This window comes from Molothrus ater, chromosome 4 (assembly GCF_012460135.2).
Source record: "Molothrus ater isolate BHLD 08-10-18 breed brown headed cowbird chromosome 4, BPBGC_Mater_1.1, whole genome shotgun sequence".
Classification (NCBI taxonomy): Eukaryota; Metazoa; Chordata; class Aves; order Passeriformes; family Icteridae; genus Molothrus; species Molothrus ater.
This window is the reverse complement of record NC_050481.2, coordinates 64478472-64497727: the sequence shown is the minus strand read 5'-3', so window position 1 is coordinate 64497727 and position 19256 is coordinate 64478472. Positions and strand designations below refer to the sequence as shown.

The window sequence follows — 19256 nt, the reverse complement described above, 5'->3', positions numbered from 1 at the left end:
GGAAATCTGCTACCCTTCCCCTTCATTAGGGCCCTGAGCTGCGAAATCTGCTAGTGAGCTGTGTGTGAGCTGTGTGTGGATTATGGCTCTTGGAGAGGATGTTAATGCTCTGCTGATGGTGGCAAGGATGAAGAAATGCATCCTGCAGCCTGCACCAGGCTAGGGGTGTATCACTGAGCTGTGCCTGGGTTATGGCTCTTGGAGAGGATGTTAAAGGGTGAACAGTCACTAAGTAAAGATGATTTACAGGGGTGTATTCACTGAGCTGCTTGTGCATGGAGTGACTCACAGGAGTTGAGACAGCCATGAGCAGGTATCTGGTCTTGTCTGTGTAATACAAAACTGGTGCTTAATAGAGCATTTGATTTGTAAAGTGTGTGAGACTCCTGACAGCTGTAAAGGAGAGATTTTGAAAGATACTCTCAGCCTGGCTGCCATTCAGTTGATGAACTGAGGGTATTTTGTTCATGCTCCATGTGTTGGTATTTGTGCTTGAAACCTGGCAATAAACTGTAGGTGGATGTAAATTGCCAAGTTTTCTCTTGAAATGAGCTGATAGAATTTGGCTTTTGTGGTTGCATTTGTGATGTTGGGTTTGATTCTTGCCAGCAGTGCTCCTTTTCTTGGCTCAGTAGCATTTAATTTAAATAAAGGGCTGATGCATTCACTCTGAGGCGGCAAAATCTCTGTTCTGTAGGAAAATTGATGTCAGCCTGAGGTTCACAAATGGCTGGGATTTTGTCACCCATACCTAGGGGGATTCTGAAAAACTGCCTTCTGCCAATAGGGCTCCCTTTCCATACAGAGATCTGCATCCTTTGGTTGAACAGAGTGTATAAGCCAAGGAAAATCTTCAGAAACATTGCTTTGACTCCTTCTCTTAACTGAATAAATTTATCACTGGGTTTGTTGTGTTTCTCTGCTCTGTTTTTCAAAGCAGTGAGCTGGGAAAAGAGGAGCACCTTCCTCGAGGGCCAGGCTCTGTGGCTGTTGCTGCTGGGAAGACTGTGTTAACTCAAGGGGTGCTGCACAAAAGGGTTTTCTCTGGGTTTAGGTAATTTTTAGGGAAAAGGTGGGAAGCCCAGTGTCAGGTTACAGCAAGACTGCTTGTTTTGCTTTGATTTGTTCTGTTTTGTTTTTAAGTGGAAAAGAAATGCAGATCTAAGACCTTCCAGCTTATTTTTCCTTTTTTTCTTTTCTAACCATGACTAATTCTGGCTAGTTCAAACAAGAACATAATGAGCTACTAAAAATGTTAGAGCAGTGTGCCACTAATTAATGTTTCTGTGGGAATAGTTTAACCAGAAATGAGCATGTGTGTAAGTTTACTTAAACCATAGGGGAAATTTGGTTTGTGGTTTTGCTGTGCTCCCACGCTGCCTTCCTTTATCTGCCCCTTCCCAGCAAGAATTTTGCAGGTCACTATTTCACAGCTCCTTCCAGGAGACAGAGATTTCCAGGTGCCTGAACAAAGCAATGATTTTACCTGCAGTTTCATTTAACCACTTATGAAATGGTTGGGCAGAATCTCCAAATCACTCCAGTTGTAGAAATTTTCCTAGGTGAAGTGGAAGTATGAATTTGCACAGAGGAAATGAATTTATACCCTTGCAAGTAATGTGGGGGAAAAAAACCCCACCAACCAACCAACCAACCAACAACTGTCAGTCTGATGCAATTTATAAAATATTTTTAGGACATGATCAAGAAAAGCAAATGTTAAATGGAGGAATGCAAGTTAGCTGGCAGGAGCAGTGAGAATTAATCACTCAAAACCAGTGTTTCTAAAGGGATTTTATAAAAGCTAAATCTAGGCCTGGTTTGGTCTTACATTTTTCGTTCTGATTTCAAAGTAATCATCTCTGATAAATTTGCACAGTACATGGATTGGTTGACAAGGAGGTTGCCTCCAGCATGTAGCTGGGCCCTTTTTAGAAAAAGGTGGTTTACTGTAGATAAATTGAGATTTTGTGTCTGAAAACAGAGAGTAAATTCTTCATATAAAGTGGGGTGTGTGTGTCCTGACAAATGGCTATTGACAAAAATGATCTCTTAAACAGCACAGCACAGCAATTTAGAGTGACTTTCAGGGCTGTATTGAAGAGACTTGGGGAGATTCTTGCACAGCAGAACAGAAGTGAAGAGTGGTATCATGTTGGCTTGCTTTGGACATGGTACTTACAAGACTTGTAATGGGTTATTGCCTCCAGTTCTCATGCTTGATTTTTCAACAACTTTTTTAAAGCACAGAAAAAGTTTAGAGAAACCCCACTAAAATGCTCTAGATGCTGGAAAAAGTCCCCTAGGGAGAAGATTAGAGGGTGGAACAAAAAGGATTGAAACAGGCTTAATTGCAGCATGCTTCCACAGGAGGAAAATGTCTGCTTCCAAGGGACTTTTAATGTAGCTGAAATGCCTGGAGAAGGCATCATGAGCTGTGAGCTGCAGTTAGCCCAGAAGGGACAGGAGGCAGTGCTTTTGATGGTATGTGTGAATAACCATTAGAATGAGCTGAAAGAGAAATTAAAGCTTCCTTTTGCAGTTCCAAATTGTGATCCTCTCCTGGAGAATGTACTTAGTGAGGCACAAATCACTGAGGATCATCTGGGGGCAACAGCATGAAATTCTGCATCTTCTGGTGTAATGTGAGATGAGACAAATGACTTGGTTGTCTGTTAACCTCCTTAAATTCTATTGAACTGAAAATTACCATGTATTCTATTTTAAATATGTTACTTGGGATGGGTTTTTTAAAGTGAATTCCAACTATTTTTAAAAACACCCCATATTTATTACATCTAGATCTGTTACATGAGATTATCCATAACAGTGGTATCTTCTGTAGTATTTTGAGTTTATTGGTGACTGTAATGTTCCTTAAACATATTGAGAGATGCTTGTTCTTTTCTTCCTCTCTTCTATATGCTGTTCACACTTCCTTGGAGAATATTTGGGTCAGAGACTTTGCAGCTTGCAGATTACCAAGTTTCTTTTTAAAAATTGACTGTTGCTCTCTCATAAATCACATGCTCACTTTATTCAAGGGATTTGAAGATATCCCTGTGTTATGGCTAGGCACTTCTTGCTAACTGTATTCTAGAACTGAGTATAAATAAAATGCCATATTGCAAAGTTTTGGTGTTCTGTTTTGGCTGCTGGTGAGGGGAATTGTTGTATAATCCTTTTGATGAGACTTCCACAAATGCATATTCTGGTTTTAATCAAGGTGGTTTTTTTGAAGGTGGGGGAAACAAAACCAGAAGAGCGTGCCTAAACCTGCTAGTCTGGGTTGCAGTGTGTGTGCTTCCATCAGTTCTGATGCTGTGCTAAGCTGCCCATGTGTGCCTGCTTTCTCTAACTCCTGTGTTTAATCTTCAGATCTCTGATGGCCAAGGAGATGAGCGCTCAGAGTCCCCCTATGAGAGTGCTGATGAGACTCAGACTGAAGTGTCTATATCATCCAAAAAATCTGAGCGAGGAGTGGGAACAAAAAAAGAATATGTGTGTCAGGTGAGAGACCTTAGCTGGGCTGTGTTTCCTGAGCTTTCCTAGAAAAGGTCTTTTTAAATACAAAAATGACAATATTAGACCTGAAACGGGTTTATCATGTGTGTCTGAGATGTCTGTTAGTGATGAGGTTGCCATGGCAGTAAATGGGATTCTTAATACCTAATTATTTTTTCTTGACCTCCAGTAAATGACTTGGCCTTTCTGCTTGAGTTTCCAGGTCTGTAAGATAAGCATAATTTGTAGCTCAGAAGAAGCACATGAGTGTTGCCAGGTGACTGGTCAGATGATGCAGAAGAGCTGCTGGTTTCTCTGTTAGCACAGAGGAGGAAGCCCAGCCCAGTGGGGTTTGTGCTCTGCCTGCAGCAGAGATGGCAGCACTGCCCTGCTGTGCTGTGCTGTGCAGGCAGGAAGCCACTGAAAGCAGAAGCCTTTCCTCACACTGCTCTAGAAGGGCTCTTAGGCTACCATCCAGATCAAATTTATTTCTGTGAGGCTGTGCAAGCAGCTACATTTTCATTTTTTGTACATAGTGGGAATAAGGTTGTATCTGTCTATAAATGTTGGCTAATCCTAAATTCCGCCAGCACTGTTGTTGGGTTCATTTTTAGTTATGCATGTGTCACTGCTATCCACTCAGACATAGAGGTATCATTGTGCCAACTGGACTGATGCCCTTTTACCAAGGAAAAGGAAAGGAAAGATGCTTTTTAACCCTACTCAGATGCATCAGTCTGCTCAGGGAATATTTCTTACAGCTTTTTTTTTTTCTATTCCTTTTTTTCTGTCAGGTTGTATTTACTCCTGAACCATGGTCTGAGAGGGATATTTCTGGTGGTTTAATGATTCTGTTACCTGTTTCAACTTGAAGCCAGGGCATGTGACGATGCTTGTAAAATTACCTTTCACTTGTTAAATTTGATTTCAACAATGGGGAAAGATATTTTGAGGAGCAGTATATGAAAAGGAATAAAGAAAAGAGTTTTTTTCCAGATATGAACTTTTCTTTAACATTCAATGCCTTTGTGTTGTAAAAGCTGTGTGAAAAAACAGGTGATCTCCTGCTGTGTGAAGGACTTTGCTATCGAGCTTTTCATGTAAGCTGCCTTGGGCTCTCTGGAAGACCAGCAGGAAAATTCATTTGTAGTGAATGTACATCAGGCAAGTTTGTCCCTTTCTATTAATAAAAAAAAAAAAGTTATAGTTTTCCCATATATTGGTCTAGGATATCCTCCTGGACAGAGTATCCTCAGAGAACCTTTACTTATCCTTTGGGATGTGACAGGGTGGGAGTTTATAGAGTGCCACTAAGTGTGCCATGTTTTACAAAGTTCACCCTGTTTTCAGTGAGAACTCTCTTGCAACGTGGCTAATTTAATCAGAATTCCATTGCCTTAATAACTGCAGATTATTTGCTTTCTGAGTACAGTTAGTGATGAGGTTTAAAGTCTGTCACAATGACTTAAGAAATTGTAGAAAAAAGAGCAGTGAACGAAACGTTTTAAGTTCTTTTTCAGTCCTTTGTGTGTCTGCATCAGTCTTGCTTTTCCTGTTAAAAGACTACCTTATTGCTATTAATTTCATTTGCTTTTAATCCTGTAATAACTGCTTGGAAGTTCTTAATCTCAAAACTTTACATAAGATTTGTGTTCTTGCTCATAAGCTCGTTTCAGTACGTGCAGTAAACCTTGTTAGAACTACTGCTTCAAAATAAAACTGTTCCAGCTAGTCCAGAAAAAAGATTAGAGGATGGTTGTCTTTGGTTTGTGGTCCTGCTTCAAATTTCAGAAGACCACAGACAAGACCATCGTCCTATTCCATTGGTTTAAAAAAAAATTGAAAACTAAAAATTCCTACTTGTCCTGGCATTCTGAGGCTTATAAATAAGAACATAAAATCAGATTGGTGAGGCTTTGAGTGTTGTGTATGCCTCAACTGCAGATGGGTTTGCTTTATTTTATTTGTATCTGAGCAGATCAGTATTTAATACTGAAGAGCTAAAGTAAATAGATTGCTGCATCAAGTAATGCAATTGATTTGTTGAAAAAAACCTCCTCATACCACAAAAGCAGTTCCCTCATACATAACATGAATTTTAAACACCTCTCTCATGCATTTATGTGTTTGGATATTACATTTTGTTTATCATTTTGCCACTAGGTGTGCACACCTGTTTCGTGTGTAAGGAGAGAAAGGCAGATGTGAAACGCTGTGTTGTGTCTCACTGTGGCAAATTCTACCACGAAGCTTGTGTGAAAAAATTCCATCTCACTGTCTTCGAGAACAGGGGCTTTCGGTGTCCTCTCCACAGCTGCCTCAGTTGTCATGTTAGTAACCCCTCACATCCACGAATTTCAAAAGGTAGTTTCATTTTATGTTTTTATGGCTGATGAATTCATTTTATTTATGGCATGTTAAGGTAAAGAATGTGTTCATTTGAGAGCTGCTAGCTGCAGTTTTGTTAGGCATAAATGGACTGTCAGTTCATTCAGAATTTTTTAAAAAGTTGTAATAGAGTAAGTTTTAGTCAGCTTTAGTATTTACCTTGCTCTTTTTTTAACTAGCTTTCAGTTAACCATAGTCAACCATGTTTTCTTCTCAAGAGAGAATGAAATCTAGAGTGTATAATGATGAGGAGAGAGGCAAAGCAGTGAGGGCAGGACCTGAGAATGTACAAACACTGCAGCAGGGCTCGATGAACATGGAGACATTTTGATTCTGTGCAGGTTTTTAGCTTTGGGCAACATTTGCAGACAAAATTACATGACTCAGGAAGAGCTGGTTTATGCTGATATGCATAATTAAAGCTTTAAATTGGGAGTAAAAAACCTTTATAAATTCAGTATCGTTGCAAATACACAAGTGTTGTAAACACAATGGCTGGGATTTTGTGTGTGTGTGGGGTGTCTCAGCACCTCTTTTTTGCTGAAATAACGAGTCAGTTTTGTCCCAGAGCACCTCAGCAGTGCTGTGCTTTGCCACACGTGTCCAGCTGTGCCCAGGGTGACCTGTGAGTTGGTGCTTTGCAGGGAAGATGATGCGCTGCGTGCGCTGCCCGGTCGCGTACCACGCCGGGGACGTTTGCATCGCGGCGGGATGCGCCGTCATCGCCTCCAACAGCATCGTCTGCACCAACCACTTCACTGCCATGAAGGGGAAAAGCCACCACGCCCATGTCAATGTCAGCTGGTGCTTTGTGTGCTCCAAAGGTAAACAGCTGGGGAGGGAGCTCCTTCTGAAGTGTGGAGTCAAAGCGTTTTCTTCTTCAGCTCAAGTGTTGTTGTTCTAATCTGTTCATAGCAAATCGTTAGAAATGTGGCATATTTAGTTAGGCTTTCTTAGCTTATGCTATAATGTGAAGTTGGCTGCTTCAGGGTTTTAAATATCCTTTTTTTTTTCAGAAATAATTTATTAAAGAATGTTTTTACTTGGGCTTTATCCAACAACCAGAAGTCCGGTTAATTCTTTACAAGAGACACTTAATGAGTATTTTTCTGTTCTTTCCCCTGTGTTCAATGTACTAAAGCTTTTTGTGTTTCTTTATTGCTAATATGTAATATTACACCATAAATATTTTAAGAGTTGCTTTTAGTTTAGCAGCAGACTGCAAATTGAATCAGTATTAGTTGTTGCCACTAATTAAGGGTGTTTTGTTTTATCTTGTACAATAAATCTGTTCCTTATTGACAACCACAAAATGCATAGTGCTGATTAAACTTGTAGCAGTGAAACTTTACCTGATTTGTTAACAAATTAACATGCAGCATAGCAGCTTCTAAGCTGCAGCTGACTTTCCATTTGATAATTCGTGGAACAAACTAACAACCTTGTTCCTTCTGCCCCCCAAGGGTGGAAAAAAAACCCAAAATCATAAGAGAAGTATGTTGTGGTTACAATTTTTCTTACTAGAAATGTTAATATATATTAAAATTACATTAAACATATTGTAGTCATTAAAGTACAGCAAGGTAATTATAATTTGTGCATATTTCTGGCATTTTTATCACCAGCTTGCTTGTTATTTTGCATGTGTTACTAACCTGAATCTGCCAGGCATTCAGATTAGTCAGGATCTTTTGGCTGCTGTACCCAGCTAAGTGAGGTGTGTATTTGTTATGAGGGTCAGCATGTTTTAACCATTTATTTTCTAATTGAGCCTACCACATGTGTGTCATTTCTAAGCTGTCTGGAAAGCAAAACTTACGCTTTGATCTTGATGTTTTCCAACCTTTTTGCGTTTTTCTGTGTCTGTGCAGGTGGCAGTTTGCTGTGCTGTGAGTCCTGCCCAGCAGCCTTTCATCCTGACTGCTTAAACATCGAAATGCCAGATGGGAGCTGGTACTGCAATGACTGCAGGGCGGGCAAGAAGCTCCATTTCCAGGATATTATTTGGGTTAAACTGGGAAATTACAGGTCTGATGAAGGAATTTGTTGTTTTACAGTACTGGCATGTTTAACTAAGGATCATACAACTGGTTGCTCCTGTAGGCCAGCCTTGCTGCACACTGATTTCTGACTCCTCTCTGAACTAGGGACCTCACCTCCTTGCAAGCTTCAGGTTCAAAGAGTTGCAGCTTTGCTGTTGCTCCTGGCCAAGGCATTACCCATACAGAACTCCTCAAGTCTTCTGACTTCTGCCTCCAGTGTAGGAGCCTTCAACCCCTGTTTGTGTCAGAAATCTCTGCCAATAAATTGGGTAACTGGAAATTGGCTAAATTACACCCTCACGGGCTGGGACATCAGTCACTCGGGTTGTTGGCGTTCCACACTTGGATATGAGATCTGAGTGAGACGGAGGTGGCTGGGGGTTAGCCTTGAAACATTAATAGGTGTTATCAACCTTCTCTTGATCTTTGACAATTACAGAAATTGCAGGTCTTGTAAAGATGATGGTTTTGCTACTCACACAGGGAGTCCTGTGTGTATGCTTACCTTGCAGGCAGGTGAAGTCCCACAGATCTCAGTGTCAGGCTTTCCTTTTCTAGTCTTCTCTCACTCCCTACTAAGAGAGGGGGAAAAAAGAATTTTAAATCCTCTTGGATCTTGGAAATAATAATCAGTTACTGCTGTTTCGGGTGATTTTGTTAAACTGTCTCTTGCAGAAAGAGCTTGACTAAAATGCTGTATTTTTTTATTTGTACTTCTGTGCTAGATGGTGGCCTGCAGAAGTTTGCCATCCGAAAAACGTTCCCCCAAATATCCAGAAAATGAAGCATGAAATCGGAGAATTTCCTGTGTTTTTCTTTGGTTCTAAGGATTACTATTGGACGCACCAAGCACGGGTGTTCCCTTACATGGAGGGAGACAGAGGGAGTAGATACCAAGGGATCAAAGGAATTGGAAAAGTCTTCAAAAATGGTACACAGCTAAAAGTAAACAAAAATAATCCTGGCATACGCATGCTTTGCTTTCTTCACACATAGCCTTGGTTTTGAAATTTTGTTTTACAATGTTTAATTAAAGAAATTTGTGCTGTCCTGGGCAACAGTCACTGTCTTTGCATGAAAACATAATTTTAATGTCTTGTAAAAGACTGGCATCTAACTGAAATTTTATCTGATGATTTTTACTTTCTGGAAAGCTAAAAAAAAGAGTAAGAGTGTAGACTCTTTCAGACTGGGAGGCTGAAAGAGTAGAATTAATACATCTGTTAAGAACAGTAACACTCCAGAAGCATTGTTTGCAAGAAAGGCAAATGATGGGACTAAGAAGTAGACAGTGCTTTGTTTTAACACAGGTGGGAATGAGCAAGTGACTTTGGGGGATAGTAATCCTCTTTCTGGCATTTCTGTTGATGCTGCAATCTTTTTCAGCTTTGCAAGAAGCTGAAACTCGATTTCGAGAAATAAAACTACAGCGAGAAGCCAAAGAAACCCAGGAGAGTGAACGTAAACCTCCACCATACAAACATATTAAGGTAAAGTTTGAGGAAATGGGTACTCAAAGGTTTGAGCTGAGCAGTGAGACAAGGTCAGGTTGTAATGGTGGTAACTGTCCTCTTACAGTCGTGAGATGGTGAAATTTTGCTTTCGTTGGAGTGGTGAAAAACCAAATTAGCAACCACTCCTGCAATAAAACTAACTGTTCTAAAGTCATATTTCCTCTATTTTAATGTATTTTCCAGGTGAACAAACCTTGTGGTAAAGTGCAGATCTACACTGCTGACATATCTGAGATTCCCAAGTGCAACTGCAAGCCCACAGACGAGAACCCGTGTGGCTTTGACTCGGAGTGCCTGAACCGGATGCTGATGTACGAGTGCCACCCCCAGGTGTGCCCGGCGGGCGAGCGCTGCCAGAACCAGTGCTTCACCAAGCGCCAGTACCCCGAGACAAAGATCATCAAAACTGATGGCAAAGGCTGGGGACTGGTGGCCAAGAGGGACATCAAAAAGGTAGGAATTGTTCTTACCCTGCAGGGTGGCTGAGCTGCCGTGCTGTTGGTGGGTTTGGGATATACTTCACTAGTGATCCTTGGTGTCTTTCAGGGGGAGTTTGTCAATGAGTATGTGGGAGAGCTGATTGATGAAGAGGAGTGTATGGCAAGAATCAAATATGCACATGAAAATGACATCACCCACTTCTATATGCTTACTATTGATAAGGTAGGGTATTTGATGGTTTTTGCCATTATTTACTTACAGCCTTACTTTGATCACCTTGGCAGGGCACTCTGCTACCTTTGATGTTCTGCACTTTCACATACTCAGAGCATTGCATCTTCTGTGCCTGCTCTCTCCATTCTATATGTACATAATGAATCTTCTTAGTTCTGTGTTATGTGATAAATTACATATTAAGGTCTATAGGTTGTGCTTTGTTGCTTGAAATGAAGTACAGTACTTACATGTACCTGTAAGTACAAAGTACTTACCTGCCCAGCCTTAAAATGAAGTTTGGGGAAATAGTAGTGATCCAGTGGAAGGAATTGCAATCCTTTTACTAAAATTTCAACAACAGACAATAAAATTCTCACTTGAGAGAATGTGGAATAAAATTGTGAGGCTGTGTCCTATATAGGGCATTTAATCTTTTTTGTAGCCATCTGTCCCTTGCATTGTTTATGGCAAAACCAGGCTTGTGCCTTTGTAGAAACTCTTTTCTGAAAGCACTCTCTGTTAGTAGCCAGCCAACCCTCCACAAATTGATTCACAGCAAATTATTGCAGCAGATTAATTAACACAGCAGAATAATTCAGCACCTGTGCCTCTGTGCACACCTCTGAGTATTTTCTTCCTTGGGAGAAGGAGAAAGTGAAGAACCTGGACAGCAGGAGTTATAGATTATCTATATTATATTGCTTCAGTCCCCAGACAGCTAGTTAGGAGAAAAACAAGAGCTGGCTGCCAGTCCTGCAATTTTTTCAGTCCCAGCCACCATTCTTTTTCCCAAGGCTCTTGCTCTGTATTTCCACAGCTACTGTTTCCATGAATCCTGTAACTGAGGAGCTCTGCACAGGAGTTACCACCACAGCATGGTGAAACCACATTTCTCTGAACACTTAAAGTTTCTCACTCCGCTGCTAGATTGACAATACAACATCAGTGTGTTAAACATCTGAACTGAACATGTGTTTGACTCTTGCTGTCATTAACAAATGCTCATTGTGGGTCTGTCTTGCCTGAACTGCCAGTGCCATTATGAGGCTGAGCTGTCCATGCAGTGAAGTGTGTGCACAGGGGCATGACATTATAATGTGCATTATAAAAATCAGCTAGAAGGAAACTATAATAATACTTCATAAGTAAGCAAAGCCTTCTAAAGCAGCTCTGCAAAGAAACAGTTCTGACAATTTCAAGCTTTATTTTATTTTGTTAATGTCTCGTATATTTTGTGGAGATGGAAATTTAAGAGCAATTGTTTGTAGGAATGGGATGTTTTTAGCTTACCAAGAGCTTGTTTGCATTTAAACTAGGCTGATTTGGGGAAAGAAATCTTGTGAGAAACTGGTAATCTCTGGAAGTAGTCATGTATTTTGTAAATGCCATAAAGTACCATACTTGCAAATGCCTCACAGCTCCATGAATGCCAAGTAAAAGGACTGAGTCTGAGTTTTGAAGCTTCCTGGGGAAGAGGGTTCCTTGACATGCCCACCGTAATGCTCACAAGAACACTTATCCTGCCCTGTGGCTGTGATGGGTGCTGGGAAAATGTGAGCTAGAACATGAGTATTGCTTTGGGAGTGTCCCATTCCAGACCATGTGGGACACTACAGTTATCAATACAACATGTACCAGCAGCTGGCCTGTGTGCTCTGGGTAGCAACACCATGTCAGCTCTGAATGCAGCTGTTGAAATCAGTTGTGGATGATTTTTATGGTTTTTTGTGAGGGGGAGAGGAAAACCCTTCAGTTTGTTGCTGGTTTGTTCTCCAGGACCGAATTATTGATGCTGGCCCCAAAGGAAACTATTCCCGGTTCATGAACCACAGCTGCCAACCAAACTGTGAGACCCTGAAGTGGACAGTGAATGGGGACACTCGTGTGGGGCTCTTTGCTGTGTGTGACATTCCTGCAGGTACCTCAGCTCAGCTGCCTTTGCTTTCATCCTCTCACTTAAACCTTTTGTGCATTTGTTGGTGGGACAGTCGTGGTTTAACTGATCTAGTGCAAATATTTTTGTAGAGGACTCAGCACACAAGAGGAGATGCTTTGTGATCTTTGTGATCACTAAAAATCTTTTTGATTTTTAGTGTTTTTTAACTGTGAGTCCCATGGCTGCTTTTTGTTCCTTGTATCCTTAGCAACTTTGTGTTTTGGAGCTCTCAAATACATAACAAGAACATAATAAACTTAAGGAGTGGATGTAGGAGGCTGTTCAGAAATATCTGTTTTCTGGTTTGTTTACACACATACCTATCTATCTATAGCTATATCTAGCTAGATAGATGGATGGATATAATATGTGTGAAGGCCAAACACAAACACAGTTTTGTGTAGTCAAACAAATTTATTTTAAAATGTAATTGCATAAGATATCATGATATATGGGCATCTAGTTAATCATTGTCAGTGCTTATAAGCAGTAAAGAGAGGGAACATCCTATGATAATATATCAGCAAACAAGTCCAGACCAGCAGACAGATAGCAGCAGCTGTATTTGTTTGCAATAATTTTGATAAAATTTGTTACCTTGTCCTTTTTACACTCAGGGACGGAGCTGACTTTTAATTACAACCTTGACTGTCTGGGCAATGAAAAAACAGTCTGCAAATGTGGTGCCCCAAACTGCAGTGGATTTCTTGGGGACAGACCAAAGGCAAGTAATATATCAAGTAATACATCAAGAGATTTTGACAGTCTTGTCAGGGGAAGGGTTGTAGAAGCTTCAGACTGACTAAGAATGTGCCTAACTGTGGCCAGTGAGATTATTCTGACATTCTAGTTTATATTTCCTCATTTAAACCTTACAGTATGATTATTTGGCTAAGATTCAATTTAAAAAATTCATTTGAACTGAACAATAAAAAATGTGAGTTTTGAATGTGGAAAAAAAATTACCAAAGTATATCAAGAAATGATCTGTATGAATCCTGTCCAGGTTAGTTTGAAACCTGTAATCCAGCAGAAGTTGATGGAGCTTCCTGAAGGGCTGGCATAGGAGTGTGGGGGAGGGCACAAGTACCACCTGTGGATGTTGAAAAGCTGCACTTTCCTCTGGTCCTTCACACTGCTCAGGACCAGCCACTTCAGAGGGTGGACTGGGAATCTTCAGAACCCACACAGCTGCTTTTTATTAAGAGATGGACTTAAATGAGTTTTCATATAAGCCTGTGAACATTTACACAGACAACCATGAAGAAATTCAATGTTACAGTTTAGTTTTATGGGTCTGTCTTCATTGGTAGATAGAATGGGCTAATTTAAAAGAAAGTAGATAGTGATTACTGGGGTGAGAGGGAGGGAATGATGGTAGAGATGTTGAAAAATCATCCAACATTTTATATGATTTGGTGAAGGAGAGTTAAAGTGCAAGCAGCACTTGAAAGCTGCTTCTGTGCATGCAGCACAGAATTGAAGTCAGATTGAAATAGGGATAAGGTTTGGTATATTCTTTCTGTCATTAACTACATTTCCTGAAGTTCTGCTGTCTGTTCCTTAAAGAAAAATGGGGGCAGGTTTTAGTAATTCCAGCATGAGTATTCACAACTGGAAGAGAAAAATGGATATTGAAGCAATTGGTGGTGCAAGTACATAATGAGGGTAAATTAGCCACAAGTAGATTAGACTGGAAATTGGAAGACCTTTTGTCAGTGACAAGAAAAGGAAGGGTTTTTTGCAGTAGGAGGGTCCTGTAGGGAGAAGATCTGGTTTCAGGATGACTTTTCTCAAGGATCAGTGTAGGTTTTTTGTCAGCACAGATCAGTAGAGTGAAGCACTGGGCAGGTCTGCCCCAAGTCAGGTTCTTGGCTGTGTGCACAGTCTGCCAGGTGTGCCCAGAGCTTGGCAGGGTTGTGTAACGTTTTTCCTTTGCAAAACTGGCATTTACAGATTTATATCTTACTCTTTTAGAATTCTTCCACTAATGCCTCAGAAGAAAAAGGCAAAAAGACCAAAAAGAGAACACGGAGACGCAGAACGAAAAATGAAGGGAAGAAAGAATCTGAAGATGATTGTTTCCGTTGTGGTGATGGAGGCCAGCTGGTGCTGTGTGACAGGAAATCTTGTACTAAAGCTTATCATCTCTCCTGCCTTGGTTTGGTGAAACGTCCTTTTGGTGAGTCTTACCCTGGTATAAATAACTTGTGCAGGTAGCTCTGTTATTGCACTGAAACCTTGTCAGGGCTGTCGTCCTGAAAACAGTGGGTTTGTATGGCAGGAATTTCACTTGTGCATCATGTGGAGCAGCTCCTCTTGGATTTGAAGACAAAATGGTGGCCTCCTCCTGCCTCTCTGGCAAATGAGGCATTTCTTTTACAGATGTAGGTAATTGAGCACATCACCTGGTAGGAGCACCATGGCCCTGCCACAGGACAGTTGATTATATCTCAGAAATGCATGAAGCCCTTTGAGTTCAAGCCAGAAGAGCAACAGCAGCTTCTGAAAGAAGGCAAGTAGGGAAATTAAGAGCAGCAGACATCAGGCTGCAGTTCCAGATATCACAGGAGGTACCTGGTTCCAGTCAGCCATGGCAGGTGAGATATGAGGAAGGGAAGCAGGCAAAGCCTGTTATCCCAGAAACAAGTAAAACAAGGACTGGTAAGGTATGCTGGGGCAAAAGAGCAGCTGTAAGTGAAGCACGCCAGTCATTCCTGAGCAGGACTGGCAACAGACAGAGGACTGTAGTAAGACTGGATGTTTGGATGCTCTGCCAGCCTTTGAGTTCTGTAAAATGCTATTGAGTGAAGCCTGAGTCATTTCTTCTAGCTGGAGCTGACTGCTGTGTTTGAATGAGAGTGTGTCAAGGCTGCTCCTTGCAGCTGCCAGCTGAGCTTTAGAAGTATGATGTGGCATTCTGGGTGTTGAGATCAGCCCTGGTAGCTGCTGTCATTTGCTTTGTCAGGAAAGCTGTGCCTTGTTCAGCTGCTCCAACACAAAACCCCTTGAGGAGATGATGCTGTGTTTTACTCCCCACTAATGGGCTCTTTGGTTTTGATTGCAGGGAAGTGGGAGTGTCCTTGGCACCACTGTGATGTTTGTGGCAAACCTTCTGTTTCTTTCTGCCACTTCTGCCCAAACTCTTTCTGCAAGGAGCACCAAGACAGGACAGTGCTAAATTCCACCTTGAATGGACAGTTATGCTGCTCTGAACACGTTCTTGGGGTGGATTCTGTGGAAACTCAGAAGACTGAGAAACCCCGCAAAAAACTGAACAAGTTCAAGCCCAGGAGAAAGAGGAACAGATGGATGAGAGCTGAATGCAAATAGTCATGGACTGCAGTTTCTACTGCTAACACTATCTTGTAGATAAGTTGTGAATATGACCAGGGAAGGACACAATTTTACGTATATTCTGTAAAGGTTACAATGGGGGTGGGTGGGGATTGTTTTGTTTTGTTTTTTTATAAATCCACTGAGCCAACCACAGCAGTCTTCTGCTGCTTCTGCACTGATAACGAACTGCATAGTTCAGCAAACTTCAGGACAAACCAAACTTATTACTCAGCATTACAGTTACACTTGAATTGTTACGAATGTAAAATGTTCCCTCCAAAATACTTTGCAGGTTGGAGGTAGGTTAAAATCAAACCAGGTAGGCGTAAACATAGTTTTTTTGAGATAGTATTTGTCAACCAACAGATGTTTAAAATAGTATATCCTTGAAAGAAGTTGTTAGTTCTCAAGTCCTTTTGAGTAAGAAATGGCTTGGTCTGTGGTCCCAATGAGATTTGCTTGCCTTGTGTGTTTCTGAGCAGGTGCTTGAATGCCAGGTGTGTCCCTCACTACAGCCACACTACAGCAATTGGTTTGTGCTCTTCGAAAATTATTCTTAGCAATCATGACCATAAATATCCCTCCACCAAGAAATGTGGTGCGTGGTGGGAAAGGCACGCCCTGTACCAGAGAGGAGGAATCTGACTTTGTGAGAGGTTTTTTTCTATACTGTTTTTTCCTGTATTTCATCCCAGCAAAAGATGAAGTTACTTGATCTTGCAGAGCTGTGCAGGTCTGGACTTAAATGGATATTGTCTTGCAATCTAGGCCCAGGACTTAATTGGATATTGTCTTGCAATCTAGGCCCAATACTTTAGGATTTTTGTGTCTTAATAAAAAGAAACCTTTCAAAAGCTATTACTTGGAAAAAATTGCTTGTTTGGGGTTTTTTTCTCAATGGCAGGTTAAATGCAGAGGCAAACTTTTCTTTGGAATGCTTGGAGTCCAAGCATTTCAACTTTGTGATAATGCAAGAAATGCCCAAAAAGGAGCAAAACTACCCCGATGAATGAAACAGAAAGCGAAACTTGACTAAAGTGTAAAAATTAATTCAAAACAAGTAAAAGTTAAATAGATTTTTGAAGCAGCATGTAAGAATTTTGATGTGAAATTTAGCCTTACTCTGTTCCTTTGCATAAACTGGCTATTTGACAGACTGAAATTTTTTGTTCCATTTCTAGGAGCTCTGCTCTTGACTAACCTGTCACCACGGGGTTGTGTCAGCAAAGCTGTTTTGAATTCCTCACCCCCATTAGCATGGGTGACTCACAGTGAGGTGAACATACAACACTTACTATTGACAGAAATAATACTGGAACTAGGAAAAAACAGTAAAGAGAAACATCTGTGCCAGTTTTCCTCCCAGTGCCCATCCTTGCTGTGTGATCAGGCAGCATCCCAAGCACATTTTGATTTTTGCCATTGTGACCCACCCTCCATAAGCACCTCCATGTCCACTGAGCCATTTGTGTATGTTGTAGCTTAGTTTGCCCTTCATAGTGCAGGAACTCTGTGTAGCCCTTTTGAAAATGAAGCCTTGCTGTATCATGGAAGTGTATGGTTTTTTCCCAAGGTATTTCTTCAGGATTTGATTTAGTTCTTGGAATTGCCAAAACCCCCATTTATTCCCAACATGTAAAAAGTCTGGTTTTATTAGAAGATACTAATTGAAAGAGGTTATAAATGTTGCATTGCCCTATGCTGAACACTTTGGTTTCTGTTTTGTGACCAAAATGCTTTGTTTTTTGAATCAGTTTTTATAAACACTGTTGGAAGGTTAATTTTTTTTTAATAATTTTGAAGAAATAGCAGAGTTCAAAATCAGGGGAAGTGTTACATGTTTGCATATTTTGAAATGGTATGCCAAGCCTTGCACTCAAGTTAAAATTCAAGATTCTTTAATTGATTTTGAGGGAAACTTTTTCTCTGCCATGCGGCTGAAGAACAGTCCTGTGCATAAAATTAAAACCAAAAAAAAAAGTTATTATGGATGTTTCCTTAATATTGGGTTTCAAGGGAAGGAAAATGAGGTCAGGTAGTAAAGCAGAAATATTTTCCTCATTGCTTTAAAACAAAATGAAGGAATTTGATGTCATTGGGACAACTCTTTGAATACTATACCATGTAAGGAAGGCTTTGTAAGAATACCTTTAAATAAGTTATTATAAAATTTTTCCTTTACATTCCATTGCTTTCATAATTTGTTAATTTTTTTTTTAGTTGTTTTGTTGCTTTTTCCTCTCCATGTGTAACAGCTCTGTCACTGTGGAACTGTGATGCCCCAGGTCCCAGGAGGCACAGCCTGCAGTGCCAGCAGCCCTGGGCTCTCAGGGGGCTCCCCAGCACATCCAGCAGAGCAGGATGCAGGACAGACACCCCTTCTGTCTGTCTGTCTGTCTGTGGGGACAGAGGGACTGTTCCACAAACAGATCTGAGCCAGGGGCTGTTTGTCCTTCTGCTTCTTCTACCTCTCCCCGCTCTGCTCTGGGCCCTGGGCGCTCTGCATCGCTGGGGCTGCAGACCTGGAGGGCGCTCTGGGAATTCCTTCCTGGGCAGGAATGTGGATTAGATTCTCTCTCCTTGATACCCACTGGCCATGTGACCCCCTGAGCTCAGCTCAGGCACTCAGGTGTGATCTGGGAGAGTTTTGGTTTCTGTACCAGGACAGGTGGGGTTTAGGTGCAGTGTAATAAACGCTTCTGTACCTTTGCTCTGCAGCCTGGGAAAACAGGCTGAAGTTATGTTTAAGAAAGAAGACAGAAGAAAAGTTGTGACATTGTTTTCCTTCTCCCACTGTTCAAATCCAAGGTAAAACAATCCTTAAGACTTGAGCTTTCTCATGATGCAACTCAGTACTTTTTAGCATTCAGCAACTTGAAGGATTTTCTGCTATAAATTAATCTAAACAACATTAACTTTGGCATATTATGTGGCCTTAAATGATGTTCTTTGTGTCTTGCCCATCAAAGTAGCAAAATGTCTTTCCTTTTTTAGCAAAAGCTGATACATGACAGCCAATTTCAGAATTTGTTGTTCTTTTATCACATGAGCAAGCATGGAAACAATTTTCAGTTGAGTATGTTAGATGTATTTTCATACAACCTAGGAAAAGTAATCAGAGTAAATGTCTGTTTTGTTCAATAGCTTTGTGTTCATGGTCAGGTTTTAGGAGGTTTTTTATTTGAATTACTTGGAAAAGCAAAATATCTTGAAAGACGTATTAATGGGATTTTTCCACATTGTTGAGTCTCATTATTCCATGTCTGACTGCTTGAGAAACTTCAATGTCTTATTAAATGTTGAATTTTATTCCTAGTTATTTAAGAAGTTGCTAAGTCTCTTTTGTAAAACAGCTCTATGTGCTTACTTTGGCACCTTTTTTTTTTCTTGAAAGAGAAAAGTGGAATTGCTACAAACTGAGCAAGCATGGTTTGGCAGTGAGGGAACAGGGCTTTGTTCTCTCATAGGGAAAACTTGCACTTCAGGCCTTCCTAAGAGATGCCCTGGAAATGCTGTTTTATGCTTCCACAGAGGTGATAATGATTGTGCTGTGGCTGTTTTCACATTCTTGCTTGTCACAGGACTGCTGACATTTCTTCCAGTCCAGTTTTTCCAGTGCTGCTCTCTGTTGCTGATAATTTTACAGGCTTTTGTGCCACTGAGCTGGGGCTACCCAGCCCAGCCAGCTCTGCTCCCTCTGGGTCCTTTTGCTGTCACAAATGCCGGTCCTGCTTGCTCAGGTCTGAGTTTGACTCTTTGGCTTTTTCAGACAGGTTTTTTTGGGTCTGGTTTGGCTTCACCTGTGGGGTCTCCCACGTGTGACAGCAGCTACAATTTTTAAAAAAAGCATCTCAGAGATCTGCTTTGGTGCTGGTG

At 41.0% G+C, this 19256-nt stretch overlaps 1 protein-coding gene and 1 non-coding gene across 6 annotated transcripts in view; both read left to right on the top strand.

Moving 5' to 3' along the window:
• The window catches only part of NSD2 (nuclear receptor binding SET domain protein 2), a 97045-nt gene extending 78346 nt beyond the window's left edge, over positions 1-18699 (top strand). For 4 of the 5 annotated variants that reach the window (XM_054514641.1, XM_036382066.2, XM_036382065.2 and 1 more), the window contains 13 exons: positions 3379-3510; positions 4545-4668; positions 5668-5868; positions 6537-6716; positions 7764-7920; positions 8660-8865; positions 9321-9424; positions 9632-9901; positions 9995-10111; positions 11882-12023; positions 12659-12765; positions 14019-14223; positions 15109-18699. In XM_054514641.1, the coding sequence (XP_054370616.1) occupies positions 3379-3510; positions 4545-4668; positions 5668-5868; positions 6537-6716; positions 7764-7920; positions 8660-8865; positions 9321-9424; positions 9632-9901; positions 9995-10111; positions 11882-12023; positions 12659-12765; positions 14019-14223; positions 15109-15374 (2211 nt within the window). In that variant the 3' untranslated portion in view covers positions 15375-18699. The remainder of the gene's footprint in view (positions 1-3378; positions 3511-4544; positions 4669-5667; positions 5869-6536; positions 6717-7763; positions 7921-8659; positions 8866-9320; positions 9425-9631; positions 9902-9994; positions 10112-11881; positions 12024-12658; positions 12766-14018; positions 14224-15108) is intronic. The other variant, XM_054514642.1, reaches the window with a different exon arrangement.
• Positions 11605-11735, top strand: LOC118686775 (small Cajal body-specific RNA 23). The gene has a single exon (XR_004980233.1). It is a non-coding gene; the product is annotated as a small Cajal body-specific RNA 23 (non-coding RNA).
• Positions 18700-19256: the final 557 nt, after the last annotated feature.